Here is a 25751-nt window from a genome sequence, read left to right on the forward strand (position 1 = left end):
TTTATTTGAATTTGCAGCATCAAAAAAAAAAAAAAAAAAAAAAGAGATAGCACCTATATGGCCCTTCATCAAAATGCACCATAGATTTAAAACAAGGCACACTTCCACTTGAGGTGTACAAAGCCTTCAAAGCATACGCAGTGTTGAGTGTGGCATGAGCATACATGTCTTTATGTCTCTATAAAAACCCTTCAGGTGGTATAACGTCAGAATGAGGCATAGCTCAAGTGCCATGCAATGCGTGAAGCATTATTGACTTTTAACGAGCAACTGCCATGTTACCATGCACGGTATTAACAGCAGCAGCAATAACAACAAAATCTAATATCAAATGAAAGAAGGGTCAAGGAGGGTTATCCTTTAGACTCTAGGTGTCACTTGGGTAAAGGCAGGGACTTGGGCTATCAGTGGATACATGTAGCACAGCTATAAGCAGACACCCTTAAACATATTGTCATATTATGACAGGTCCACAAACAAGGAAAATTCCACCAGTCACAAAAAGGTGACAAAAGTTACTGACACAAAAAATTTCATGTGACTGCATTTTAAACGCGGCTAAGATAAGCACTTTGTGATACACCACAGCCTGTAAAAGACCTCGTGAGAACAAGTTGCATGACACCAATGAATTGGTCAACTAAGTTTTTTTCTCACGTCTCAGAGCTACATGTACGTCAGCAAGGAAAGAGGATGGTGTGAATTCCTTTCATCATTCTGCATTATAAAAGAGGCTGGTCCATGAAATATTCATGTACTAATGCAAGTATTCATTAATTATATATAACCCAAATGAGTTTTAAGTCTACTGGACGAAGACGGACACGTTAATGAAACAATCAAAACACAATCTTTGCCAGTTACCATGGTCGTCAGAAAGGTACAGGTATAGTATCTCAATAACTGAATATTTCATCATGTTGATGAGGAGCTTTTACTATGCCCTTGGTTTCCCATGCCTGAGGCATACAGGATTGGGCTAAATTTATTTAAGTAACAATCATATGTTCAGCTATGCCATAACTGTGAAAATATGTGAAAGAGAACAATATTGCTATGCAAAGAGTTATCAGGAAGGTAAGATGTCACATAAATCATTCATGTTCTAGTGTGAGGGTGAATAGGTGTGTTCTGAATCATGGCTGTAAGTCTTTATGCACCCAGGCACTTAGCTGCACTTGCCATTCTTTTTCATCAGCCTTCACCAATCGATCTAAACTTAGCCTATCTGTTGTAATTGAGTCTATTTGATGAACCTATAAACTATTTTATAAATGCCAAATTGCCAAGCTCCCTAATTCAACAATGCAACAAACAATGTCAAAACACTCACAAAAAGACAATCCTGCACACATATGATGTACTCATGTCCATGGAGATTGTGATTGATTGAGAAAATGGCCAAGGGTTTCAAACATTTAAATGGGTAAATGAACCGACCATGATTTGATTTCATTTCAGTCTAGTTGGTATTTGATTTACATTGCAGAAAGATAGAAATTGTCTGTAAGCCCCAGAGTCAGGAGAACTCTTGACACAAAGTTTGAATGGACTTCGACAGAGGCAATACACCTTATATACAAGCTTCTCCATACCACAGACGTGGTGGTAAAATTCTTGGTGCTGAAATCAGTCATTATTGTTTTCTTTATCTCCTGGTATTCCTGAGCAGTGAAAAGTATTGATTACATCAAATAGTGGAAGGCGAAAGGCTGTTTACATGTACACTGATGCTTAAGCTGTATATACTGCAGAATGGATTTTCTCTTTTGTAGCAATTCGGTTGTGATGACCTCGAAAGATGTTTGGATTTAACACACACAGCAGATGTCCGCAACAAATAGAAATACACAAACACTGTGACTTGAGACAGGAGACCTTCAGTGGCCAAACCAGTTCATGATAAAGGTTAGACCCCATTTACAGTGCAAGGCTGGGCCAAGCCGCGGCCGAGCTCCGCAATTTTGTCCGTTTACACTGCCAGGCTCGGCCGCGCTTTTGATTCAAACCTTTCAATATTTTATCGTAGTGGCGCTCTGCTTGTAAACAAACGCAATTTGGTATTGTCTGGTTTTCAAACCATTTGCCAACTGAATTCCATGGCGACGAAGTCGCCGTTCGGGCAAAGACCTTTGCCGAAGGAAAAAATCCTTTGCAGGACAAAACCACCTTAAATTATACTAGTTTTCGACGTTGAGGGGGTTAATATCCTGAATAGCGAAATAGTACAGGCAGAGGGTTTGGAAGCCAGACTAAGCCAGACTGTGGCCCAGTTTGCATTTACACTGAGAAAAGGCCGGCTCGGCCGCGGCTCGGCCACGGCCGAGACCACCTCCAGAGCGTGGCCAAATGCGCGGCCAATTTTGGCCTTGCATTTGGCCTTTTGCGCGTTTACACTGAAGTGAAGGTGGGTTCGGCCGCGGCTAGGCCGCGGCCTAGTCTCGCACTGTATCCGGGGTCTAAGTCTACATTTGGATATGCACATTGAGATTACGTAAGACTCCCAATGGTTAATCACACCTGTTTCCAGCATGAGAATTAGACACCAAAATGCTCCCATCAGTCTTTTCCACACATCTCTCAGCTCTTGACTGACATAAACAGTGAGAATACTCAGTATATCAAATGCTGTAATTCAAGCATAGTGCATTTATCATTACTCAACTGGGACTATGATATGGAATAAACAATTTAATTATTGTTATCAAGATCCAGAGTAAAGTACAAGGTAATAATAATTTATAAATTGTAAAGTTCAATTTAGGGTAAACTGGTTATTCAAACTTTTCTGTTAGTGTGAACAAATCAAGACAAAATCCATCTTTAATCCCAATAGAGGGACAATAAAAAGAAAATGAGGAAAGCGATGCATCATATAAATCCCCCCCCCAAAAAAAAAGAAAGAAAAAAGAAAAATCTTGCACAGGTGTCATGCAAATAAAGTCAGTGCATAGTTGATTGTCCCTGAAAAACTTTTAAATAGGCGTTTTCACATCAGCCCAATGTTTCGAAATAGTGCGTTTTTTTCTGACTTGGGAAATTAACCCGATCACGAAATAGCGTGCTATTTTATAATGTGAACACAAATTAGCGCGCTAATTGTATCGCTCTGTTCGAGAAAATTTCTCAAGTCCAACTCAGGAAATTTCTGAAATAGCGGGATAGTAGTGCGCTATTTGATAATGTGAAAACGACTCGAGAAATTAGCGCGATGCATCCCATCATGCCTAGCGTGTGTGACCCGCTAGATCGAGGCAAACTGCACACAAATCATGAGGAATTTTTGAGAGGGCACACACATTACTGATGCTGTTTGCACATACTCAGCTGTCGAATTAGCTCGAAAAAAATTTGGGCTAATTCTCTTTGGGCTGATGTGAATACGAAATCAAATAGCCCGCTAATTCGCAATCGCGAAAAATATCTCGAGCTTGGATTTTTATCGGGCTGATGTGAAAACGCCTAATGCTCACATGCAGAACAGGGATGTTTAATAAACAAATATTCAAATATTTTTCAATGGATGTTAGCAGATTCCTCAACTATACAGTCCGCATGAACGAGTCTCATGCCATGCACACAGATATACAATTTGAAACAAGTGAGAAGGATACATTTTTTTTTCTGTTAATTCAAGAGTGACTGTGCAAGAAAACAGCATGATGTACAAGCAATAACATGAGAGTGAAACCACTGCAGATCAAGCATATTGAAGAGATTAGATGCTAGTTATGTTCAGATGGTAATCCTTAACTTCAACATTAGCTAACTCGAGGATAAACTCTCACCCCTTAATGGGATGGCATAGTTTCAGTCAACATGGGGATTCAGATGAAAACTTCTTTTTAAAGATAATTGGAAATTATTGATATTACAGAAAAAACAACTCAAAGAGGAATTAAACACTTCTTGGATGAAAATTGCTTTTAAAATGACTGATACAGCAAAAAACAAAGCAAGTCGTCCTTATAAAAGGTGGGACCCACCCTTTATTAGGACCTCTTTGTTTTTGGATATCTCGGTCATTCAAAAACTGATTTTCATAAAATAAATGTTAAATTCCTTTTAAGAATTGTATGCTCTTTGATATTTCATTTAAGTGGTTTCTAATTATCTAGCAAAAAGTTACAACTTGAATCCCTATCTCAACCAAAATTATACCATCCCTTTAAAGGGCAAGAGCTTATCCTCAAAGTAAGCTAACCTTGAAGTTAATTAAGGTTCACTGTCTGAATGTAACTAGCAGTACTGTTCATGCAAATGGGTTTGTAATTTAACATCCATATTTTCTGATCAATTATTCATCGGAGATGTACATGCGAGTTATATTGCACAGGAGTGAATAGCAGAGCATTCACTATAAGCCAAAATACTAATCCCACCTGGAATACCCTGCTTCTGGATACCAAACAACTGTGATAACAATTTGAAGTTTAATTGAGGTTTTAAAAATTCTGTACTCTGTTGGCATACATGGATCTAAATTCTGCAGTGACTTGTTCTTAGACTGTCACCTATTGAAAAATGTCCAAGCCATTCATCTTTTCATGCTTATACATCATACCTCTGATGGAAAACTGAACTTTATTATTAATACAGAAATCAACAATTCTTATAAAAACAGTACTCTCATAATTTGTTTTATTTTGTTCAGATAAGACTAATTTTTCAGATTGTATCTTTTAAGCCTTGATTCCCTTAAGTGCTGAGAAAGATTTTGATTTCTCAAAATATGGGTGTGTAGGCAAGGTCCAGAATACCAAATATCAAAATAAATTCATCCAAAATACAGACTTGAAAGGTATTCTTTTGATTCACACATATCATGAAAGTCATGAAAGTATTAATCAACACCACCAAAGTATTCATGCAAATATTTACTCACTGGGTAAAATGATGGTAAAAAATGAAGGGTTGATAGAAAACAATGCACACAAAAGATCATATCACCATTTGCTCATATTTTGATAACGAGTCCTTCGGAATTTGAATTTGGGATCAAATTCAGGCTTGGTCAACAAATGGAAAACACATTACTATTTCAATTGGAATTTCAAACAATTCAAATGTAATGATTTTTGTGCAATTGTCACTTTCATGCAGTCATACATGCAAAATTCTTGCAAAAATGCCAAAATATCTGAGTTGAATATTCTGGTGTCAGCATCAAATGAGTGAGATGAATTTACTGAAGTTTGTGTGAGAGTGAATGTTCCCTTGGAATGTTAGTCATGTGCATCCACAGCATGCCCTCTATACCTCCGCATTAAGCCGCCATCTGGGCTCAAGGATGCCTTGCCCTCCATGCTGCCTGCAGGTTTGGGGGATCCCCCTACAGAGCCATTTGTCCCCCAATTCTCCTTCTCTTCCTCCTCTACCTCCAAATCCTTCTCATCATCCTCACTAACAGAACTTTGGGTTTAGTCAGGGAGAAGAATTAGTATCATATTCAAGGGAGAGAACAAGAATAGATTTCAAGGATAAGTAAAAACAGAAAACTTTGATGATGAGTATACACAAAAACTGTGTCTACGAAAATTGATTTTCAAGTCAGACGAAGTCAGAAAATACCCATCCATTCAATGCATTGCACTGAAAGCAGAAAATTGTGTGTATAGAAATAGGATTTTGCTGGCACAGGTAATTGTCTTTTTAAAATGAAGATGGTTCAATGTAAATGAAATAACAGATGGGTCTGCTTCTAAGACTGAACATAATCCATCAAATTTGCATATAAGCACTGAATGCAAATCATATTTTGTTACATTCCGTGACTATCTGTTATACACTGTGCAATAGTAAAAATAAGGGAGTGGACATATTTAGCCATGAGATCTAAATAATATTACCAAATGCTTATTTCATCAAACTGGAATATCACAATAAATGAGATAGTAATGAAAGAAATATAAATTGTATGAAAAGAATAATCATTGCTCATTGCGCTCTACACATACACACATAGGAAAGAGAACAGTTCAGGATTTGGCTGACAGAGAAAAAAACTAACAAGGAAGGCAAAATTATGAAGATGAGAATAGCAAGGATAATGACATACAGTTGTACATGCATAGTAACTGGATACAGCAAGAGAATCAAACTGTGTTTGTGTAAAGCAATATGCTTAGGTTTATCAGGGAGGTGTTAGAAAAGGAGAGACAACTCTTCGTAATTCATTCAAACACATGTTTTGGTTCAAAGCGTTACAATGGGATGTCTAGCATTCCACTATACGCTTTGAAGTCATGCTCTGCACCGCTCTAGTTGCAAGGCAAAGTTCGGAGACGAAGAACGCATTTCACCTTTCGTTGAATTACAAGCTTTATTTCCCCGTAAAATGTTAAATGAAATACTTGAATTGATTAAGAGTAGTTTAGGAAAGAATTCAATATCATAAACATGTACCGTATTTCTAGTTTCTTCGAAATGCGCAAATTGAAATGAAATGAAAATTAGGCCATCTTAAAAACCTAATATTTGTCTATACTGCGCACATTTTCGCATGTTAGTTTTCTATCCTTTAATCTGGGATATTTTGATCTTTCAAATAAAGTACTCCGCTAAAGCGTGCACCAGCATGCTTTTAAACTATTTGCTGTTAAAATTGTCAGTTTTTACACTGCATTTTGATTCGCTGCTCCAATTCAAGGTACACAAGTTCATTGTTGCTATCACATTGAAAGAGAGAGAGCGAAATGCAGTAGGGGCAAGTATTTCTAGATGTGAGAGCGCTAGTCCCGATGCTCTCTTTTGTCAAAGCACCTGATTTCCACCTGTAGTTAAGCGCATAACTTCTCTGCGGTACCGCGCATGACTTCAAAGGAGAACAGGAGTTGTCTCTCCTTTTCTAACACATCCCTGGGTTTATCTACACTCATACATAATGATATTAGTGACAAGTGCAGGGATACATTTATGTACCCACAGATAATTAACATTTGTTTGTAGGCATGTATACCATGGTGAACAATTTAATACACAATCAAATAATGCTGGTCAAATACAGCTGGATGCCAACATACTCTTAACATGTTCTTGAAAGGTTGGTCCCACGTTTTATTAGGACCTCACTGTTTTTGGATATCTCAGCCATTTCAAAACCAATTTTCATCAACTGAACTCTGAATTCCTCTTTGCTCTTTAGTATTTCAGAAGTAGTTTTATTATCTAACAAAAAGTTGAAAACCTGCAATTCCCATCTCAACCAAAACTATACCATCCCTTTAACATCACATCATGCTGTCAAACTTTAAATAGTTGCCCTGTTTCAATTCTTCAAAACTTGCTGTTTGTACTGTGTATGTTTACCATCTAGATTTGTGACTAGGGGTGTCCCAGTCTAATTTCACAAGAATGTAATATCCAGAAATGGTACCTTTCCATTGTACATTCCTACACTGTGAAATCATCGGCGGTCATCCGAACCATTGTATATGCAAGTTTCGTGTAAGAATGATATTTTCGAGATAATCGCGCTTGAAGTTTACCCATTTTTCAAATCATGATTGCTAAACATTTATGTCTGGCATTTCCAAATTATTTTTGCAAGAAGATGGCTCAGAGAAACTAGATTGCACTCAATGTTTTTTTTTATGTGTGTGAGTGTATATATGTTTTTTTGGTTGTTTTTTTTTTTCATTTGCAAAGACCATTGTCAACCATGTAGATAACAGTTTTGTTGACCAGATGCATAGTACTTGCTGTCACCAAAACGTCGTATATCACTGATATTACGCGCAAAGTCAATGTGCCGGATATACGACTGTTTGGTTGACCGTGTGCGGCACCGTGTTTGTGGTCATTCGAACAGTCGATATTATATAAGATGAGGACTGTCATAATGGTGTTTTATAACATGCGTGCCTATGGAGGAAAATGAACAAGATGAGAATGACAAGACTCTATAAAAGTGATAATTACACAAAAATTGCATCAAATTAGAAACTAAAAAAATTACAATATGTATAACAGAATATCCACTATTGAAATTACTAAAAATCTCAAAATAGAAAATTTGACCAAAAATCAGGATATATGAAGGGTCAGATGACTGCAAACGAAATAACATTAGGTATTAGTTTCAGCATATCCTCATACATACACCAGAGTGAAGCGAAGTAATTTAGCAATGAGAGGACCACAGCATACATTAAGCCCTCCTGCACCAAAAGTAAAGTTCAAAATGAATTGTGTCTGATGGTTTGACGTTAATTACATCACTCCCGCTGGCACCATGTGCATAGATAATTGCCTTTATCTCCAAAAAGAGCAAACAGTACTCCATAACGTGTTTTGAAGTCATAATCAATTTATAACCTGTGCTTGTTCGCCTGTCAACACACTGTTGTTATTTTCTTTCATTTTGTTTTTGCTTTTTGGAGGTCATTAAATTATTATTTCTCAGACTCAACATTGAGCAATTGATTCACAAAAGTATTGTTCATAATTTCAGCAAATTCATTATTTGCCATCAGTGAACGTGTAAATCTGTGAATCTCAAATGTCATACACCATTTTATTTGACCATAAGTGTCAAAATTACTTGAAGAGCAGGCCAAATACTGAGCAGTAACACATAATGATTTCATTTCCCTTGGAAATATAGCTTCTCGTAATTCGTGTCACAGAAATTATATTGGTGTAGTACTTTACTCTTGTCTATGAGGGAGAAGCACAGGCATATAATTTGTGATATGCCTCAATAGAAATCATGAAATATACATTTTGTAGAATTACATTTATACTTGCAAGTGGTTACTTGTACTGATCTTGGTAAGCAATACAAGTCTGTATATCAAATAGATAACTGTCCATGATATTTTCGGAAAGATTCAGCACACTGTAACCACTATACAATGCAACCCAAGTGAATATTGTTATGAGTGAAAGAAGAAATTTCATGAGCAAAGACAAGCTGTAAGGGTTGCTCATCTGCTGCTAAAAACCTTGCTTTGGCTCCATACAGGCTCCTGTATTGATTTTTTCCCTAGCATTTTAAGATCTCCTTGCGCCTGTCTTGGGGGCATGCAGACATACATTACAAACATCTGTAGCTGATATATACTGTCAGTTTTCATTGGCTGGCGAAGAATAGCAATCACTCACTCCAATGAAATCGATGTCATGCTCCACTGCAAAGAGTGACAAAAAGGTGTTGTTTTTTCTCCCTCTTCAATTTCATCTTCATGTTTGGACTTGTAGCATGTACAGTAAGCGTTCTAATAATCTAAATGACATTATGATAATTATGATAACTTGTAATGTCCATGTTGTGATTGTTTTCCATGTTCCAATTTTCCATCAAAATCAAACACATTTTTTAAACAGAGGATGAGTCACTTTGCTCTGGCATAAATGACTCGTCTGGTTTAAAAAAAACTGCTGGAAAGTCAGTATGGTATTAAAAATTCTCTGTATGAGTTTATATGACATCCAATCCGTCTCAACTAACTGCTCTATCTTCCAACAGACTGGCTGTGTGAATAAAGAGACCTTGCTAATTATGAAGAAGGAAAGATAAATGCCATTCATTCTGAAGAGAAGTGGCAGAGAGTAATTCGTCCATGGCATTCTCATATGTCATACCAAGAAACCCTTTCAAACACAATTACGTCACTCTTTCAATGTATTCAAATATCATGAAGATGAATGACACTCTGACAGAAAGAACCTTCATGTGGATGTGTTTTGGGTAAATCTTCAGAAAATACGAGGCTCATCTTCCTTAAAGTTCAGATACACAGAGACATAATTCTCACTGTTTTGTGTCCCCCCCCCACCCCCCCCCCCCCCACTCGTGTTTCTCACTCTTTCTCTTTCATAATCAGGGGAAGGAAGCTAAGTCATATTGGTAAACACAGAAACTACGTATTCTAAATTTATCATACTCTTCAGACATGGATAAAATGCAAGTGAGTTTATATTTTATTTCCTTATTTATTCTGTTCCAGATTGTGAAAAAAAAACTTTGATTTGATATAACTATACTAGCAGGGCCCTATTAACCCGTTGAGGACAAGTCCCGAGTACACTCGGGCAAGCGTCTATGGGAAATACATGCTGAAGCAAAATGAAACCGTCCTCAATGGGTTAACCATAAATAAACAGATGAAATCTATGCTTTATGAAAAGATGAAGTCAAACATCTACTTGGATATGGGTTGTGCCATGTCAACAGGAATGAAAAATAATTTCACAGTACAATCTCTCTGTCTTACTATCCAAATTTCCCTGGATACTGGTGACATAAACTAGAATCTCGAAACAATACAAACCATTGATAAAATCAACATCTTCCAGCGGTGACAACTCATTATGAATCCATGCAAAGACTTGCAAGTAGGTCACCGTAATCCCCAACTCTTCTTGCCTTGACTCATTCCAACTTTGATAATCATCAGGGCACAAGAGGCATGCTATTCTTTGTTCATTTTCAATATTCAAAGAGACAGTCACAGCATGCCAAGAGGATGGAAGAGAAAAAATACTGCAATATATTTCGCGTCTAAATTTTCGCGAATCGGGAATTCCCGACGATTTCGCGAGTGGTTAAACTCGCAATCGTGGAGTCCTGTGCTGAACAGAGAAACGTACATGCGTATGTCACATCCATATTGGGATCAGAGTCAATATTTTTGTGTGTCTTTAATTTCAATTTCGCTAATAGCACCTGACTCGCAAAATTCGCGTATATAAGAACCTTGCGAAATATTCGGCGTATACAGTAGATGCTGTTCTTAATCTATTTGTTAGTGAGAGGAAAATTTCTGTAAATGCGTGTATATACTTGTGTATAATAACTATGCACTGTTCTCTTGAAATGACTGTGGTTTGTCAAATAGATGCATGAATCTGAGATAGAAAGCCCAAAACTGTGTCCCCAGGACAACATTTTGATTCTTATTTAATATGCTTTGATCACTATCATCATTTACTGCAGCTTGAAACAGGTACAGTCTGTCATCTGCCACAATTGTCACACTCATCTAATCACTTCTGCTGGTCATCTTCTTTAGCCGTCAATGATGGGGAGCCCTTCACCAAAGCATTCTTTTGATTTGGCATAATTGAATTAGGGGTTCAAATAGAAGTGGTAACCCTGAAATTCTGTAATCAAATTTCAATCTCATTAAAATTTTTCCCCTTCAAATTTTCTATGGCTCCACAGCAATGAGAAAGATGAAGCATGACAGTACTCACTGCTTTCTTCAATAGACCCAAAGTAAATGTATTTGGGGGTGAATCTGCCTGCAGTGCTAACACACCTCATGTGTCCTTGACATTTTCTTATCAAATTGTCATAACCTAGGAAAAAGAAACAATTGCTGTATGAAAGTTTTCTCTTGAAACAGCTTGTAATTCATGAGAAAATGTAGTTTCAATGCAAACCTGAATTAGGGTATACAAGATTGCATGTTTCCAAGGAATACTAAGGGAAAATGTGTGTATTCAAACAGTAGGACCTTGATTATCTGGCCATCGATTATGCAGAATCTCTGTCATGCGGACGTTGACTGGTTGGCATTCTTTTTTGTCTTCATGTATTTTCAGTGCCAAATCTCACTTAAAACAAATGCACGTTCAACCATTATCATGCAAATACGTGATGGGGCATATTTTAATCACTGCAGTGAACTGTAACTTTTAAGTCAGTATGTGAGATGATATGTCAATGACTGGTGCCACGCTTGTCATTAGCACTGACTGCAAAGCAGCAGTTACAGTACAATGCAGTGGCAGTATTTGACAAGTCACAATATCAATATCAATCAAACAAACAATACATGAAGGGACAAGGGATAGTTTACTTATATTTTGTTTTATTTCCATACCATATGAAGTGTGAAACATGACACTGCCATGCAGATAATCATAATAGTAGTAAATTGGTAATAACATGTATATACCCCTAGCATGACTTGCAACTAAGTGTGGTATTTGAGCACATCTCTCTTTTCTGGCCAAATCAATTATCCAGAGGTCCGCCGGTCCCGATGTGGCTGAATAATCAAGGTCCTCCTGTATTTTTTTTTCTAGCTATCATCCCCATTAACTTATGCATTCAAAAAGAGAAAAATGCACATAGTCATGTTATACTGTCTTTTTGAGCTGATATTGTCGCAAAATGGCAGAAAAAAAAAAAATCAATTAACCTTTGGCTGTAAATGCTCAAAAAGAGACAAATCGACATGTACAACGGTGCTGGTTCATATACGGTTGTAACAAACAGAGCAATGTACATAGCATTAGTCCATATTATACTGACTAATCAGTGTCAGTTGATGGGAAGAGATGCATGTAAGGCAATTTATAAATTGGAATTATGATGAAAGATAAACAATTTATATGCTTGGAGTAATGTCTTACAATGCTCATGTGAATAACATATGAGTGTGAGATTTGATATCTACTGTCTGATCTCATTGCTGTCTCATGCTGAAGATATCTCATGATATTACATATTTCAGATCTAAAAGTCTCATTCTGCTCTCTGATGTTTGAAGATTATATAAAAAAAGTCAGACTAAAACATCTGATCACAGTGTTGTATGGCCAACTTTATATATATATATATATATATATATATATATATATATATCAGCAATGCAATGTGCAACTCAACAATCATAAAGAAGTTTGTAAAAGGCTTCTTAAAGCATAAAGTCATAGGATAACATCACAATAGGGATCCAGTAGGACATTAATCAAGATGAGGTTTGAACCTACATATTGTATGCATAATATAATCTTGTTGCTTATAGATACTATTACAAACATTATGTTGCATGTAGGACCCATTATCATACATGAAAAAAATATATATATTAGAAGATTTTTTTCTTCTTTTTTGGCAAAGATTTGACAGATTAACAAAGTATCAGTGAAGTTGTCAGGGGTGACTGAAAAAACAAACAAACAGGCTGTTAGTTTACATCAATAAACTTTGCACTGAATAATGTTTCTCCAAGGATAAGCAATAGGGAAAAAAAAAACTTTCCAAGAGAGCTACTGGTTTAAACATGAATGTTTGAATGAATATTTCACATACAAATTTGTACAATTTTGTTAATTTGTCAACTACACAACTTTTGCAAGAGATGCTAACAATGAAAAAAAAAAATGTTGATATAAGATCTCCTGGTGACATTCTTTTGAAAGTAATTGTCCACAGGAAACAATGTAGTACAGCCAGGCTTTGCACTGCATATATGCAACAACTTGCCACAAGCCATCTTAAAAGTGCTACCAAGGGCCCCTTTGAATCTAATTTTCACAAAACCAAAATGCATGCAGCCTGAGGACTGTACACATCCCATTTGACCACTATTTATTACAGCGTAAGTGTGTAAGTAGCACCACAGCATTCCTTCTGATTTCTGGGTCACTTAAAGACTGTAGCATCTCTCATTTTCATTACTGCAGCTCTCTAAACACGACATTTAACTGAAAACTGGAGGAACGTTCTAGAATATTGGTGGAAGCTTTAAGTTTCAGGCAGTACAGGGCAGGAGACAGAATCTCTCAACGTCGACTGCCAAATCTCTCTGAGGGCAGGCTTTAATAAATGAGAGAAGCGTTTTAGCCAAATTGACTCCTTCTGGGGGAATTATGAATGTTTATTCAAAACTCCCACTGGCTTGGTGGATTAGCATACAAATAATTAGAAAGTGCAAGTACAGCGTGATTTGTGGATCAATATGATAAAAAGCAACAACTAAAGCACGAGGAAAAAGGTTTCCACTACACTGATTTAATAAAACACTCCTATGTACTGGTAAACATGAACTGAATAACAGGAATATATGGATTATGGAGGATTTAATTGTCTTACTTCCTTGGGCAAAATAACAGATGAAATTTGAATTTCATAAAACTTAAAAACATCAGCTTTTTATTGGCTTATAATGTTTGTCTACAATTAGTGAATGATCATACTTCCTAGATGACTACTTGTTAGTTATCAGGTGAAATGAATGCAATTGGTGTTTAAGTGTCATATACAATAACTAACAATTATGAATTACTCCTGACAATTCTTGGATACCCTTACCTTTTCTTGCAATGAAATTACATTTATATCTCTTTATATTGACAAAATATGCCAACCTAAGTGAATACTAAGGTCAATGGTAAATTCAAGAATAATCAGTTTCAAATCTCATCTTAATTAATTCAAGAAATTGATATCAAGAAATGAAAAGACAGTTTCTGCCTCCAAGGAACTGAAGCTTGAAAACATTGATTTTTTTTTTTTGCATTTAATGGCATCTTCTCTATGACCTACAAAATCAAATAATATAATTAAATGTAACTTTTTTTCTTCAGCAGGAGTAAGGAAAAAAACAATTAATGCACAGAAGAATAGATCTATATGACAGCATGCCTCAGAGTTAACCTTGTGTAACAGAAGATTAATTGCTCATGTGTTATGAGTATCACGCTTCCCTGCTTTGTTTCAAGCCGCCTCAAACATGTTCAAACCTCGCCTCATCAACTGTGCCCTTTTTCCTACTTTCACCATTACCTGGTGTTGAGATGCACATGCGATGCCAAAGTGACACTAACAGACTCAAATTCAAAATTGTATGAGGATGTGAGGATGTTTGGAGAGAGCATGAACTGCTCACATTCACATGTTTAGAGTGAAGTGTGGAGCATAATCTTCATGCTTACCTGCAGTGATCTGCATCAATAAACACTGACATGGCTGGTAAATTAAATTTTCAATTTCATTGCTTTGTAGTGCTCACAAATCCGCCTTGAAAAGGGAGGAGACATTGTGCCTGCAGATGGCAAAACATCAGAAGGAATGCACAAAGGCAGGTAAATACTCAACATTTGGAGAAATATGACACAATTTTCTCTCATATCATTCGATATTTGAAATTATTATATAACTGCATTTGTGTTGCTGTGCTGAGATATACTCAAAGAGTAAGATTCAAATACAGTATATTATCATGGCAGAGAATGCATTGTAACATGAAATGTCTGATTGTCTGGTTTATTTTTCCACAATGCACATTGTTTCTACACTAATATGCACTTTTGGGTATGCAGGTGACTACATCTTGGTTTGAATAGTAACATGACCCTTTGCTTACACTGCATATTGTGTCTGTCTTTCAGTTGCCAGTATTTAATCAGCTGGTGGGGCAGTAGGAAAAGATACATATCTGGCTTTTGTTCAAAATAACTCTGGCACTACGAAGCTGGAGACATGTTCTTTGTAAAATTTGGTACTCACTTCAAAGTTCCCCGCTAAAATCTATGTTTGCTTGTTTTTTACCATCATTTGCACAAAATCTTAAATCTTCATTTCTGTTTTTTAAACCCATCACTTCCTCCCTCCCTAATTCATGTCCTAATAATATTCCAAATTGCTGGCTGTGGAGGTGACAGTCTGACATAAAAACATAACCTGTGATGGGGGACAATCAGTGAAGACACATCGATTCCATGATAGGTGTGTTTCTTCCTTTTCGCATTTACTGTGACATGAAGGTCATAGACATAACAAATAAACTCTTCAGGATCACGAAGTTTGCAGGTAACAAACAAATGAGACAATGGCATGGTGGACATATTTCTGTGATCCTCATGAGGGGGATCACGAAAAAATGGCAGCCAAGAAATTCAAAATAAATTAATGGTTCTATCTCTTTCTAAAATAAGACTCGTACTTACATGCAATTTTTCCTGGTCACATGATTCAAACTAATTGAATTTTTATTGCATTGAAGAGGAAAGGAGAGCCAGCACTAGGGAAAGAGAGAAACACGGTAGGATGGTGAAGTCAGCAGTGTTTCTTGTAAAAGGTGATCCTAATGTGTATTGAAAGACTTTCTAACCCCACTGCATTCATGTTTTCATTGCTCATTAGTTTTCCGGACCATAAAGTGTGTCTCTTTGAGGCTTTAAATCTGATTCCATTTTTCAATATGACTCACTTCTAGTAAATAGTGACTCCTATCATTACCCTGCCTGTTTTCTCATGTGTGCCTTACCATCAAGTACAACAATTTTGTATACCAGTTCTAAACTCCCTGCATGTACTGCAGTGTCTCAAATCTCTCAATCACTTTTAACAACTTGTCATTTCCACCCTTTTAGGTCCATTGGAACAACCATCTAATTGGCCATTTCTTTTTGTTTTCAACTTGGAGAAAATATTATATTTTTGAGCTCAGCTTCATGAGAAAGTTAAAGGGGAAGGCTAGTAACTGATCAGTGGCAATCAGTGGAAATGCTGGGAGATGATTGTTCCAATCCTTATGGGATTCATTCAAGAGTTCATTGTATATCTATTGTTGTGTGAAAATGATTTGCTTCAGAACGGTCTCATATTCAAGTAATGTGCAGATTAATGCTCCGTCACTGACCAGGGACGCTAACCTGGAAGCATTAAACTGCACATTACTTGAATATGAGACCATTCTGAAGCAAATCATTTTCACACAACAATAGATATACAATGAACTCTTGAATGAATCCCATAAGGATTGGAACAATCATCTCCCAGCATTTCCACTGATTCCCACTGATCAGTTACTAGCCTTCCCCTTTAAGAGGATCACAAAATAACTATAAACTCTGACAAGCATTTAAAAAAGAAGGTAAGTCACAATCAAGTTAGCCCAGCTAGAATACAGACAGAATTCCACCATGCACCTGTGTGTTGAATGTCAACACAGCTCTATTGAACTTCCTCTCTCACTCTCTGTTTGCATTCTCACATCAATCATCACACACATCTATATATGTACACCAAACAGCGATCCACATATCATTCATTCTGGCAGACCACACCACACTGATCAATGGAAGCAAAGTTACACTGTATGGGACTCTAAACTTACAACTTCAGAAATAGCCACATTCAATTTTAATGCCTCAACAAAGTTAATGATCAGCTGAGTTGATCATTCAAGAAACACTAAGAGGACAGTTGGAAATTTAGCATTTTCATTTTTTTATTGTTTTATTTATTTATTTATTTATTATTATCTCTTCTTTTTTTTTTTGGGGGGGGGGAGTAATTTCAAGTTCGTTATGGAAGAAAATTTTGTTGGCACAATGATCTCAGCAGTGAAGCAGCATAACAACATTAGTGTTCATCACAAACACTCCACTTGTGAATTCAGTGTCACACACAGACAGCTGCACCACATATGCATTACCAATCCATGGAAGACATAAAATAAGAAATAAAAGGAAAAGTTCATAGATTAAAGATAATATCATTCTGAGTCACTGTTCAAAATTCCAAGATTTTGAAAACATATGACATATCATTTTTATCATTATTATTATTGTTGTAATTACCTTAAAAAAAATACCTCCATAACAGGGCTGAATTGGTATTAGGATCATTATTACCAAGTGCTAAATGATCGTAGTGTACATCTTCTGAACACAAGATGACACCATACAACGTAGCATTCCGGGTTACCGCATGGTGCATCATATGCCACGTTTCATTTGGATACCTCACATGGTCTTTAAAGGCATAATTTACCATTTGCAGATGAAACAAAAACCCAGCAGCAGTGCTTTAAAATTATTTTTAAAATGCGAGTTAGGGACAGAAACAACCACTGTAAAAATTTGAATCCGTATAATTGATGTTCAGTATTGTTAAATACACAAAATGTGAACAATAGTTATAATTACAATGCTTCCAGACTAAACCATCTACAGTTATGGTTTATTGAGAAAAATACTGATATCTCCTAATATTTTAGGCTTTATTGCAAAAATTTTATATGGTAGGATGTTTTGTGATACAACAGACCTACACATATGCATGAAATGTGATATCTAGAACATTTTTAAAATCACTGCTCCCAAAGGTAAACTGGACCTTTAAGATATGCCATCCATAATATTTCCCACAATCATCAACCCCTCCCCTCTCAATCATCATTCATCCTATATGCCTTCCCTTCATCTTCTTTCTTATTCTCTACCCCTCTCCAAGTCATCTACCCCTCCTCCATCAACTAACCTCTCCCTTTAAACCCTCCACCTCCTCCCCTCTTCCCCTTCCTTTCATCCTCTACAACTTTTTCTCGTCTTCTCCCCCTTGACCACATCCTCTACCCCTTTCCCTCATCCCTTGCTCCTTCCCTTCATCCGTTACCACCTCCCTTCATCCTATAGCCCCCTTCCATTATCCTCCCCCCCCCCCCATCATCCTATACACTCGTCTTTTAAGTATCAAATATGTTTTGCAAGACATGATGACCTTGGACAGCTTCATCCTGGGTTGCTAAAACAGCATTTTTAACAAGACCACATCCACAAAAGACCCGACGGAAAGGAGTGACATATGGGAATGCCAGACACCATAAAGCCAACCATTTAGCCTCATCTGTTGGATGGAGACACAACCCTGGAGGGAAAAAAAGGTTGAGGGTGGTTGAGGCATTACTGTCTGGTTATCCAGATACCATGATCACCATCCTTCTCATCATTAGTCTTCATTATTTAATTGATCAGCAGAGCCAGCAGAATTCCACTGGCCTCTGTCCACATACAATTTACATGATATTGCACAGTTTGCACATAACCCACTGTGGGTTTTCTTTACATTTCATCATTTCCTGTCTTGCAAAAACTACCCCGTATTATCTTTTCTTTTTTATTACAAGAAGTCCTTCTGCATGTCTCTCTACATTTTTAAAGGTTCCATATAATGCAACAAGACATTTTCTTGTTGTATGTGTAAATTCCCCTGATGAAATCATGGTACATAAATGTAGATCCATAATCTTAGAGCATCAGTATTTCTTTTTTTTTTGGGGGGGGGGGGGGCAGGAGGGGATTGCAATTTCTATGTTTAAATTCATAAAGTTTCTTGATACTTTTTTCAGACATTGTGGTTTATATGTTTCTGCAATCAGATGAATCATGAACTTAGCAGCTACTGTGACTTGAATACTGAGAATCTTTCCCCAATTTTGTCATTCTCGATCAGTCACTGATCATAGCTTTATTTAGCAATGGCTAATTAACTCCCCCATTTATTAGAGAAGAGGGTAAGAAATATGGTTGGGGCTTGGGTGGATGGGTCACAAACTGAGATGAGACTATGTGAGCATGATACTTCAAGCAAGGTACTACAGTGTTGGTAAGAAAAAAAAGACATTATGACATGGCCAGAGCCATGAAGTGATGATAGCTCCATTGATCGCATGATGTTCAGAAATTTAATGCTTGAATATCTTTTTGGACAGTCATTGTATGGGACACTAAGGAGCTGACAAGGAAATCAAAAGTCTAGAATTACTTCGTTAACAGTGAGTTAATTTTGTTATTATCAAAACTTGAGAGAACAAAGCCAATAATCAATGGAATATTCAAATAAGGAAAAAAAATGCAATAGTCTTGTGAATGCACCTATAGATGTGTGTCTGAACAAGTACAACTATCTTGATTTAAATTCTTGTCAAGAGAACAAAGAGTATTCTGGGAAGAACTCATTCTTCCTGCATTCCATTGAAGGGACTTTTATACCTTTGGCACATTCTTCTACATCACTCTGGATTCTTATGAACCATTGCTTGGTGTGTCAAAATTGAAAATATCACTACAAAATAAACTATTTAAAAATCAAAAAGGTTCAAACAATATAAAATTAACTACAGATACAGTGTGTGCTCAGTAAATTCAGAATACTGTATATGGAAAAATTTTCGAGGTACATTAATTTTTTGCGCATTTCGCGCTACTTCTGTCTAGTGCGAATTCTAAAATTCTTGAAAATATCTTCACAATTTTCTCTGCACATTGTGAATGAGTTGACAAATGTGCTGCATGAATTCAATATCCCACGAATATGTTTTTGCGCCGCTCAGCGTGAAAAATTAATCACACACAAAAAATTACATTTAAAGTATGAATAAAGCCCTGCATGTGAGAGCAATAGTGTTGCTCTTGCGAACTACTTGGTCCCACTTGACATATGCTTTTTTATGTTAATATATTTAGGTTTTGCTGAATTGATAGATTTCTTCCAACATGTATTTCAGGATATTGGCATTGTCACAGTGTGTTGTACATGTGAACTAGCTTATTGATCTAGATGAGGCAGTTTGATCACCTGAAATGAAATATATGAAGAGATAAGGTACCGTTAAAATTATGTGTGCATTTATTAAAGTGTGATCACGTCTTCAAATCATACATCCGGTCATACAATATGATAATCGTCTGAGCTCAGAGCTTAAACACATATCTTCCAAATTAAATAACTGTTATTCCATGCATCAAATACTAACAACCTAATTCCCGAACTAACAACTCTCAATATTAATCTTTATGACTTATAAACTAACTATAATATAAATAATTAAATAACTAGACACTTCTCACATTATTAGCCTATGAGACGGCATGGGCGTGTGGCTTGCCACAACAAATCATATGCCTGACCCACAATGTCGGTTCAGAGTTCAGTTCGGTTCAGTCCAAACTCGTGGTTCCGGTTTATCGCATTTAATCAATGGGGAATTTCATGATATTGACTTTGCTTCGCGAATCAGCGTTCTCCATATATGCGACGACAGCCTTGCGTCCTTGGAGACGGCGAACGCGAAGCCCTTGGAGAATGTGTCGGGGCGACAACAATGTCTTTCGACCGGTCGACCACGGTTCAGCGAAGGCGACGGATCCAGCCCCGTGTAACCGGCGTTGCTGTGGAGGGGGTGCGTCTCGAACTCAGGGAGGGAAATCCGGGCAACGGGTCAGGCAGCGGCTGAACAGGAGACACCTGTGGAGTCTCGACCCGGTGATTGTGTGAGCTTATGTGGACGAAGCTCCACTATACCCTTAACAGCCGTAGTTGGGCCTTAGACACCCCAGTTGAGGCATCACTGCTAGACAAGGCTCTGCAGCGTCTGGTCTGTCTGGTGGCAAGACAGGGTGTGGCAGCTTCACTTCTTGTGAGCCTGCCTATACATACGCTGGCTACTGCAAACTTAACTATGCGTGGGAACAATAGCTGTCAAACACCTGCATGTGGGATGCCACCAACCCAACTAAATTCATATTCAAATTCACTTCCTCTCAGACTGGAGGGTATTTAAATTAGATTTAAATCAACTCCTTACAGGCATATCAAAATTAGAAATATCACTAAAAAAGAAAATGAAAAGAATCAAACAAAAAAGTAGGCACAATTACAGTGTGTGCTCAGTAAATTCAGAATATGGATAAAGCCCTATATGTGAGAGTGACAGTGTTCCTGGAGTGAATAGCTTGGTCCCACATGTGCGATTTAATGTAAATACTCAGGTTTTGCTGATTTGATAGCCTAACAATTTCTTTCACAGTGTATTTGACAATCTCAAATCTTGCATATTACTTCCTTTCCTTGAAAATCTTTACCAATTTATTGTTAAAAAAACAAAACTACTGTTTTCAGGCTGCAATGAAAAAGTTTGCTTCAGTATGTATGCATTTCATACATATATATGGTCCTTTCGCCATGTTGAACACATTTTCTACTTACGTCCTGTTTCTCTGGACTTCTTCTTCTTCATCTTGCTCCTGCCCGAAGTTTTCATCCTGTCCACACCAAAGCATCCCAAACTTCATTCCAAAATCCATTTTGATCTAAAATTTTTGATGCAATCCTCCACTGAGATACCTTCAGCAGGATGTTTCAAAGGAAGGTTTAGTTCACGTGACTCAGAGATCTGCGACAGCTGTCACTGTACGTAATCTGTAGCTGGGAAATCTAACATCTTTTCATATGTCATAGCTCTGGAATTCCTATAAATAGGTCTATTCTTTCAGGATGTGATGATGTAAAGACAACAAAATCATGGCAAGGTTTTTAAGGCTGTTTAGTCTTGTCATTGACAAGACTTTGTAGGCAAGACATTACAAGGGTAATCTCACATGGTCAGCAGCAATGCTCCATCAAAGAAACATTACACTCATATTTGGTCTTGGTGAGAGTATAACTCCACTCCTTTAGGCTCGTCTGCTATCCATATTCCAAATTCAAAAGTGAAAGATACTCCACATATTTATATTTCCAGTTACACTCTTGACACACTCACATGATGTCACACAACTGAAGAAATAAAGGCAGTGCGAAGAGGCTGTCCAAGGTAGAAGCAAAGGCCATTTAAATGGTGGGAGAATGCAACAAATAATCCACTCTGAACTGCAGGACACCAGTAAATCAAAATCTCCTAACACAGGTAGCTGCCACATGGATACTTACAAAATCATTGTGAATAATGTGGGGAGCGTAGGAGGCACCCTTTATCATCAGCCTCTGATTAGCTGCACTGGGACAGACACTGCCATACACAGCCCACCATCACCTCACATGAGTGACTGACAAAAACCTGGTGATTCCAATTCAATTCCTACTTGTGTCATGCTGCTGCATAACCAGCACTCGTCCTGAGAAGAGAGCCTGGAAAAATGGGAAATTCAGCAGCTGGACTCAACGTTTTTCCTACTCTGCACATGTGGCCGGGGAGGTGAGAGCTGCGGCGTAGGTAAATAGGCTTATCAGGTCAACAAATGTCAGTCTGCATTTCGAGTATGTATCATGGTGGTACTGTACCGTTCCTTGTCCCAAAAGTTTGTCAAAATGAGGACCACTCACCACTTTGTGTCCACACTGAAGGCTAGTTTGCTAAGTCATGTCCATCCTGTGGGCAGAAAATTGTGCAGCTTTGACTAACAAGCTGTTAACAAGATAGACCTCTAGGCTTCTCTCTCAGACCCTGTGTGCATGTAAGACTAATCTGGAGGGGGGGGGGGGATAGTGGGAATACAGCTTAATGCCAGATGAGTGGGCTCATTATAAATATGTTCACATCAGCATTGGATTTCTCTGCTGCTATAGCAAGCTCTAATCGCTGTAGATTACTCACTTCCTGCAGCCGGCTGGTGAAATTCATGATCCAAAAATGTCAAGGACAATATCCCTCTCCACAAAGGCTGTGTATGTATCAAGTCCCTTGAATATCATTGAAACGGTTCACAATCTACACTGCTTTTTTTATGGGGGGGGGGGGAAGAGTTATGTCCTATGAAAATATGATGTGCACTGACACGTGTGTCCCTGCAACCACAAGCACTAAGCCATTGATTCCCTGATTGATTTCCATGGACTGAACCTAAATGCATTCATTCCATTTCCATCAAATGTTGTTAGTTTAGTGTGGTTATGATTAGACACAAACAAGTGCAGATAGTCTCTGAGACTAGCCTGTCTGGTTGCAGTCAGCAAAGGGTAGAGTGGATCCACGTTTGGGTGACAATGATTAATATAGTCAATTCATCATTCTATCCAGTGGTCTTCAAAAAGCACTGCTCAATCTGTCACAGTAATGCCATTATGGCACTGAAGCAGTGTATAACATTCCACCTGTTACAAGCACATGTATGCACATGGGTATGGTGCAGGGGTAGTCCTCCAAACCAAACACATGAATCCAATTTTTAAAAAGAGAGAGAGAGAAGAAAATACAATGTTCAGCACCAGAAGGCAGAAACCTGTTGGGTCCCTTGTTTGTCAAGCACAATGCCTAAAAACATGCTCATTAAAGTTTGATTTCCTTTTCTTGGTGACAGCATGAAACTGAGAATGAAAAGGCTCTTGCTAAGGTAGCAGTCACACACTTCTAATGGACAGAGATCAGAGTGGCTCACCAGACCCTATAGAGGTAACCAGCATTTTACACCTAATGCATCTGAACTAATGACCCACCTCCCTCAATCCAACCCAACAAGCTGTTACATGAAGGGCTAATTAGAGGTGGAGAGCAAGTAAGAGAAATGCAGAAAGAAGGAGAAAGAGAGAGAAAGAAAAGTACAATGACGAGAAGACACATGAGGGAAGGGATGTGAGAGAGAGAGAGAGAAGGGGTTATACAGAGAGAGGGCTAGGTTTGTTTGAAGCAGTTAAAATTCTAATTAGGCTTGCTGCTTACTTAAAGAGTCATAAAATGACAACCTGATTAGCAGCACTTCTACAGGGACTAATTATCCAGAATGAGTGACCTTGGTTGGCTATGAATGGAGGGTCTCTCTCCTACAAAGTCCCTCTTTCATTGATTGATTCTGGTTCATTATGAATACCTGTATTATGACATCATGTTTCACTGTTTGCATGCAGTCCAATCTAAGGTACTACATAACACAGAGGCCAGAGGATTATGCCGACTTGAAATGGTTTGCTAAGCTGTGTTTCATGCACATGAAATGTAGCCTGCATCACACTCCTCATCACACTTCTTATCTAACAGCATTTTACATCTTTAGAGTTTTACCACTAACTTGAAAGACAAATACACTCTGGAATCCTGAAAACAAGGACTAGGTGAATCTGTTTTCCAGAAAAGGAAATGTCTTCACAGAGACTGTCTCTTGCAGAGTCCTCATGAATTTGGCCACACTGTTCAGTCAATCTAAGGGGCAGAACTGCAACTTAATACTCATTCACCTCTCCTTTGGATCAAGACACTACACATCTTTGGAGAAGACTTCATTTATGGTTTTACAACTTTGTGGTTTGATGACATCAAAATAGCCAAATCCAATGATTAAAAGCTCATCAAGTGGAAACATTCAATATTCATATTCAGCCAATGCATCATGGCATCCCCCAATACCCATGATGATGCATATGCACTGGTACTTAGTCTCTTTCACAGGCGAACATCTTTTTATTTGAAAATTATCAAAGTCACTGTCAATCATAATTAAAATTCAGCTCTACTGACAGCACACTTTTAATACCATCTGAAGGTCTCTGGCATTAATTATTCTATTCACACATGACAAAGGTAATGTTAGTATATACTGACAGATTTACAAATAATCACTGTTAATCCTGTATTACACTCACTGGCAAAGTCAGATATTTGCTGAGTGGGATATAATATTTAGTGTTTCGTGTTGATTTCTCTATATCTACATAAAATCATGACTGTATCCTCTGTGATATTGCACATTCAAAATAAATGAAGGTAATTTAGAATTTAAACAATTGATTAGTCACAGGCTTAGAAAGGAAACATAAAAGTCTAAAAAATGATGACTTCCAGTAACAAATTGTTTTTCCTAATTTTCATATTTGACAGTATATAAAAACTCACACATTAAACTGGGGGTTGTAGCAATGAGAAATCATGAAGATACCTGTGTGTTTACAGGAATCTATGGATATGGAGAGATATATTCGTAAGGTGGTCTTATAATGAGATGTAGCAGCAAGAAATCAAATGGAGGTAGTGGGGTAGAGCACAATGACATGAGGTAAGTTTCAACTACTGAAGATTACAGAAACCTTCATGTATTTTCTTCATTTGCCATCCATTGAGGAGAGGAAGTCTCAAAAAGTAATAATCACATTATCAATTCATCTTAGAACTGAAGGCATGATTATCATTTCCAATCATTGCATAATGTTTACAGTCCTTGAGCTTTTGTTATCTGATTTTGCATGAAGCTGCAGTTCTAAAGAAAGGGCAATATATGCAACTTATCAACTGCTGGTGGGCCATACCTGCTTTCAAAAGCACTTTGCAACTTGCAACATATATTGCGATAAGAGTTGAACAGTAAATATGAAAAGCAAAATGTTTTATAGCAATGATTTTAGCAACACGCATCTTGGGTAGGCTCTCCTTACCAGCTTCAGTCATAGTCTTCTCTGAAAGCCATAATGATACAAACAGATCCCTAGGTCACTAATACCCCTTTCAGGTAATCATGGA

General features: G+C 37.5%; 1 protein-coding gene across 5 annotated transcripts in view; it reads right to left on the reverse strand.

The window, feature by feature from the left end:
• Positions 1 to 25751, reverse strand: part of LOC139733356 (synaptotagmin-7-like) — a 294612-nt gene that overhangs the window by 139073 nt on the left and 129788 nt on the right. For 2 of the 5 annotated variants that reach the window (XM_071644196.1, XM_071644194.1), the window contains exon 1: positions 21515 to 24789. The exons of the other annotated variants lie outside the window; for them this stretch is intronic. In XM_071644196.1, the coding sequence (XP_071500297.1) occupies positions 21515 to 21612 (98 nt within the window). In that variant the 5' untranslated portion in view covers positions 21613 to 24789. Of the gene's footprint in view, positions 1 to 21514; positions 24790 to 25751 lie in introns of those variants that run through there. 5 annotated transcript variants of the gene reach the window in all.

The sequence above is a fragment of the Diadema antillarum genome, unplaced genomic scaffold, assembly GCF_040938485.1.
Source record: "Diadema antillarum isolate AM-2024a unplaced genomic scaffold, OU_Dant_1.0 seq00000472_RagTag, whole genome shotgun sequence".
In the NCBI taxonomy this organism is placed as follows: domain Eukaryota; kingdom Metazoa; phylum Echinodermata; class Echinoidea; order Diadematoida; family Diadematidae; genus Diadema; species Diadema antillarum.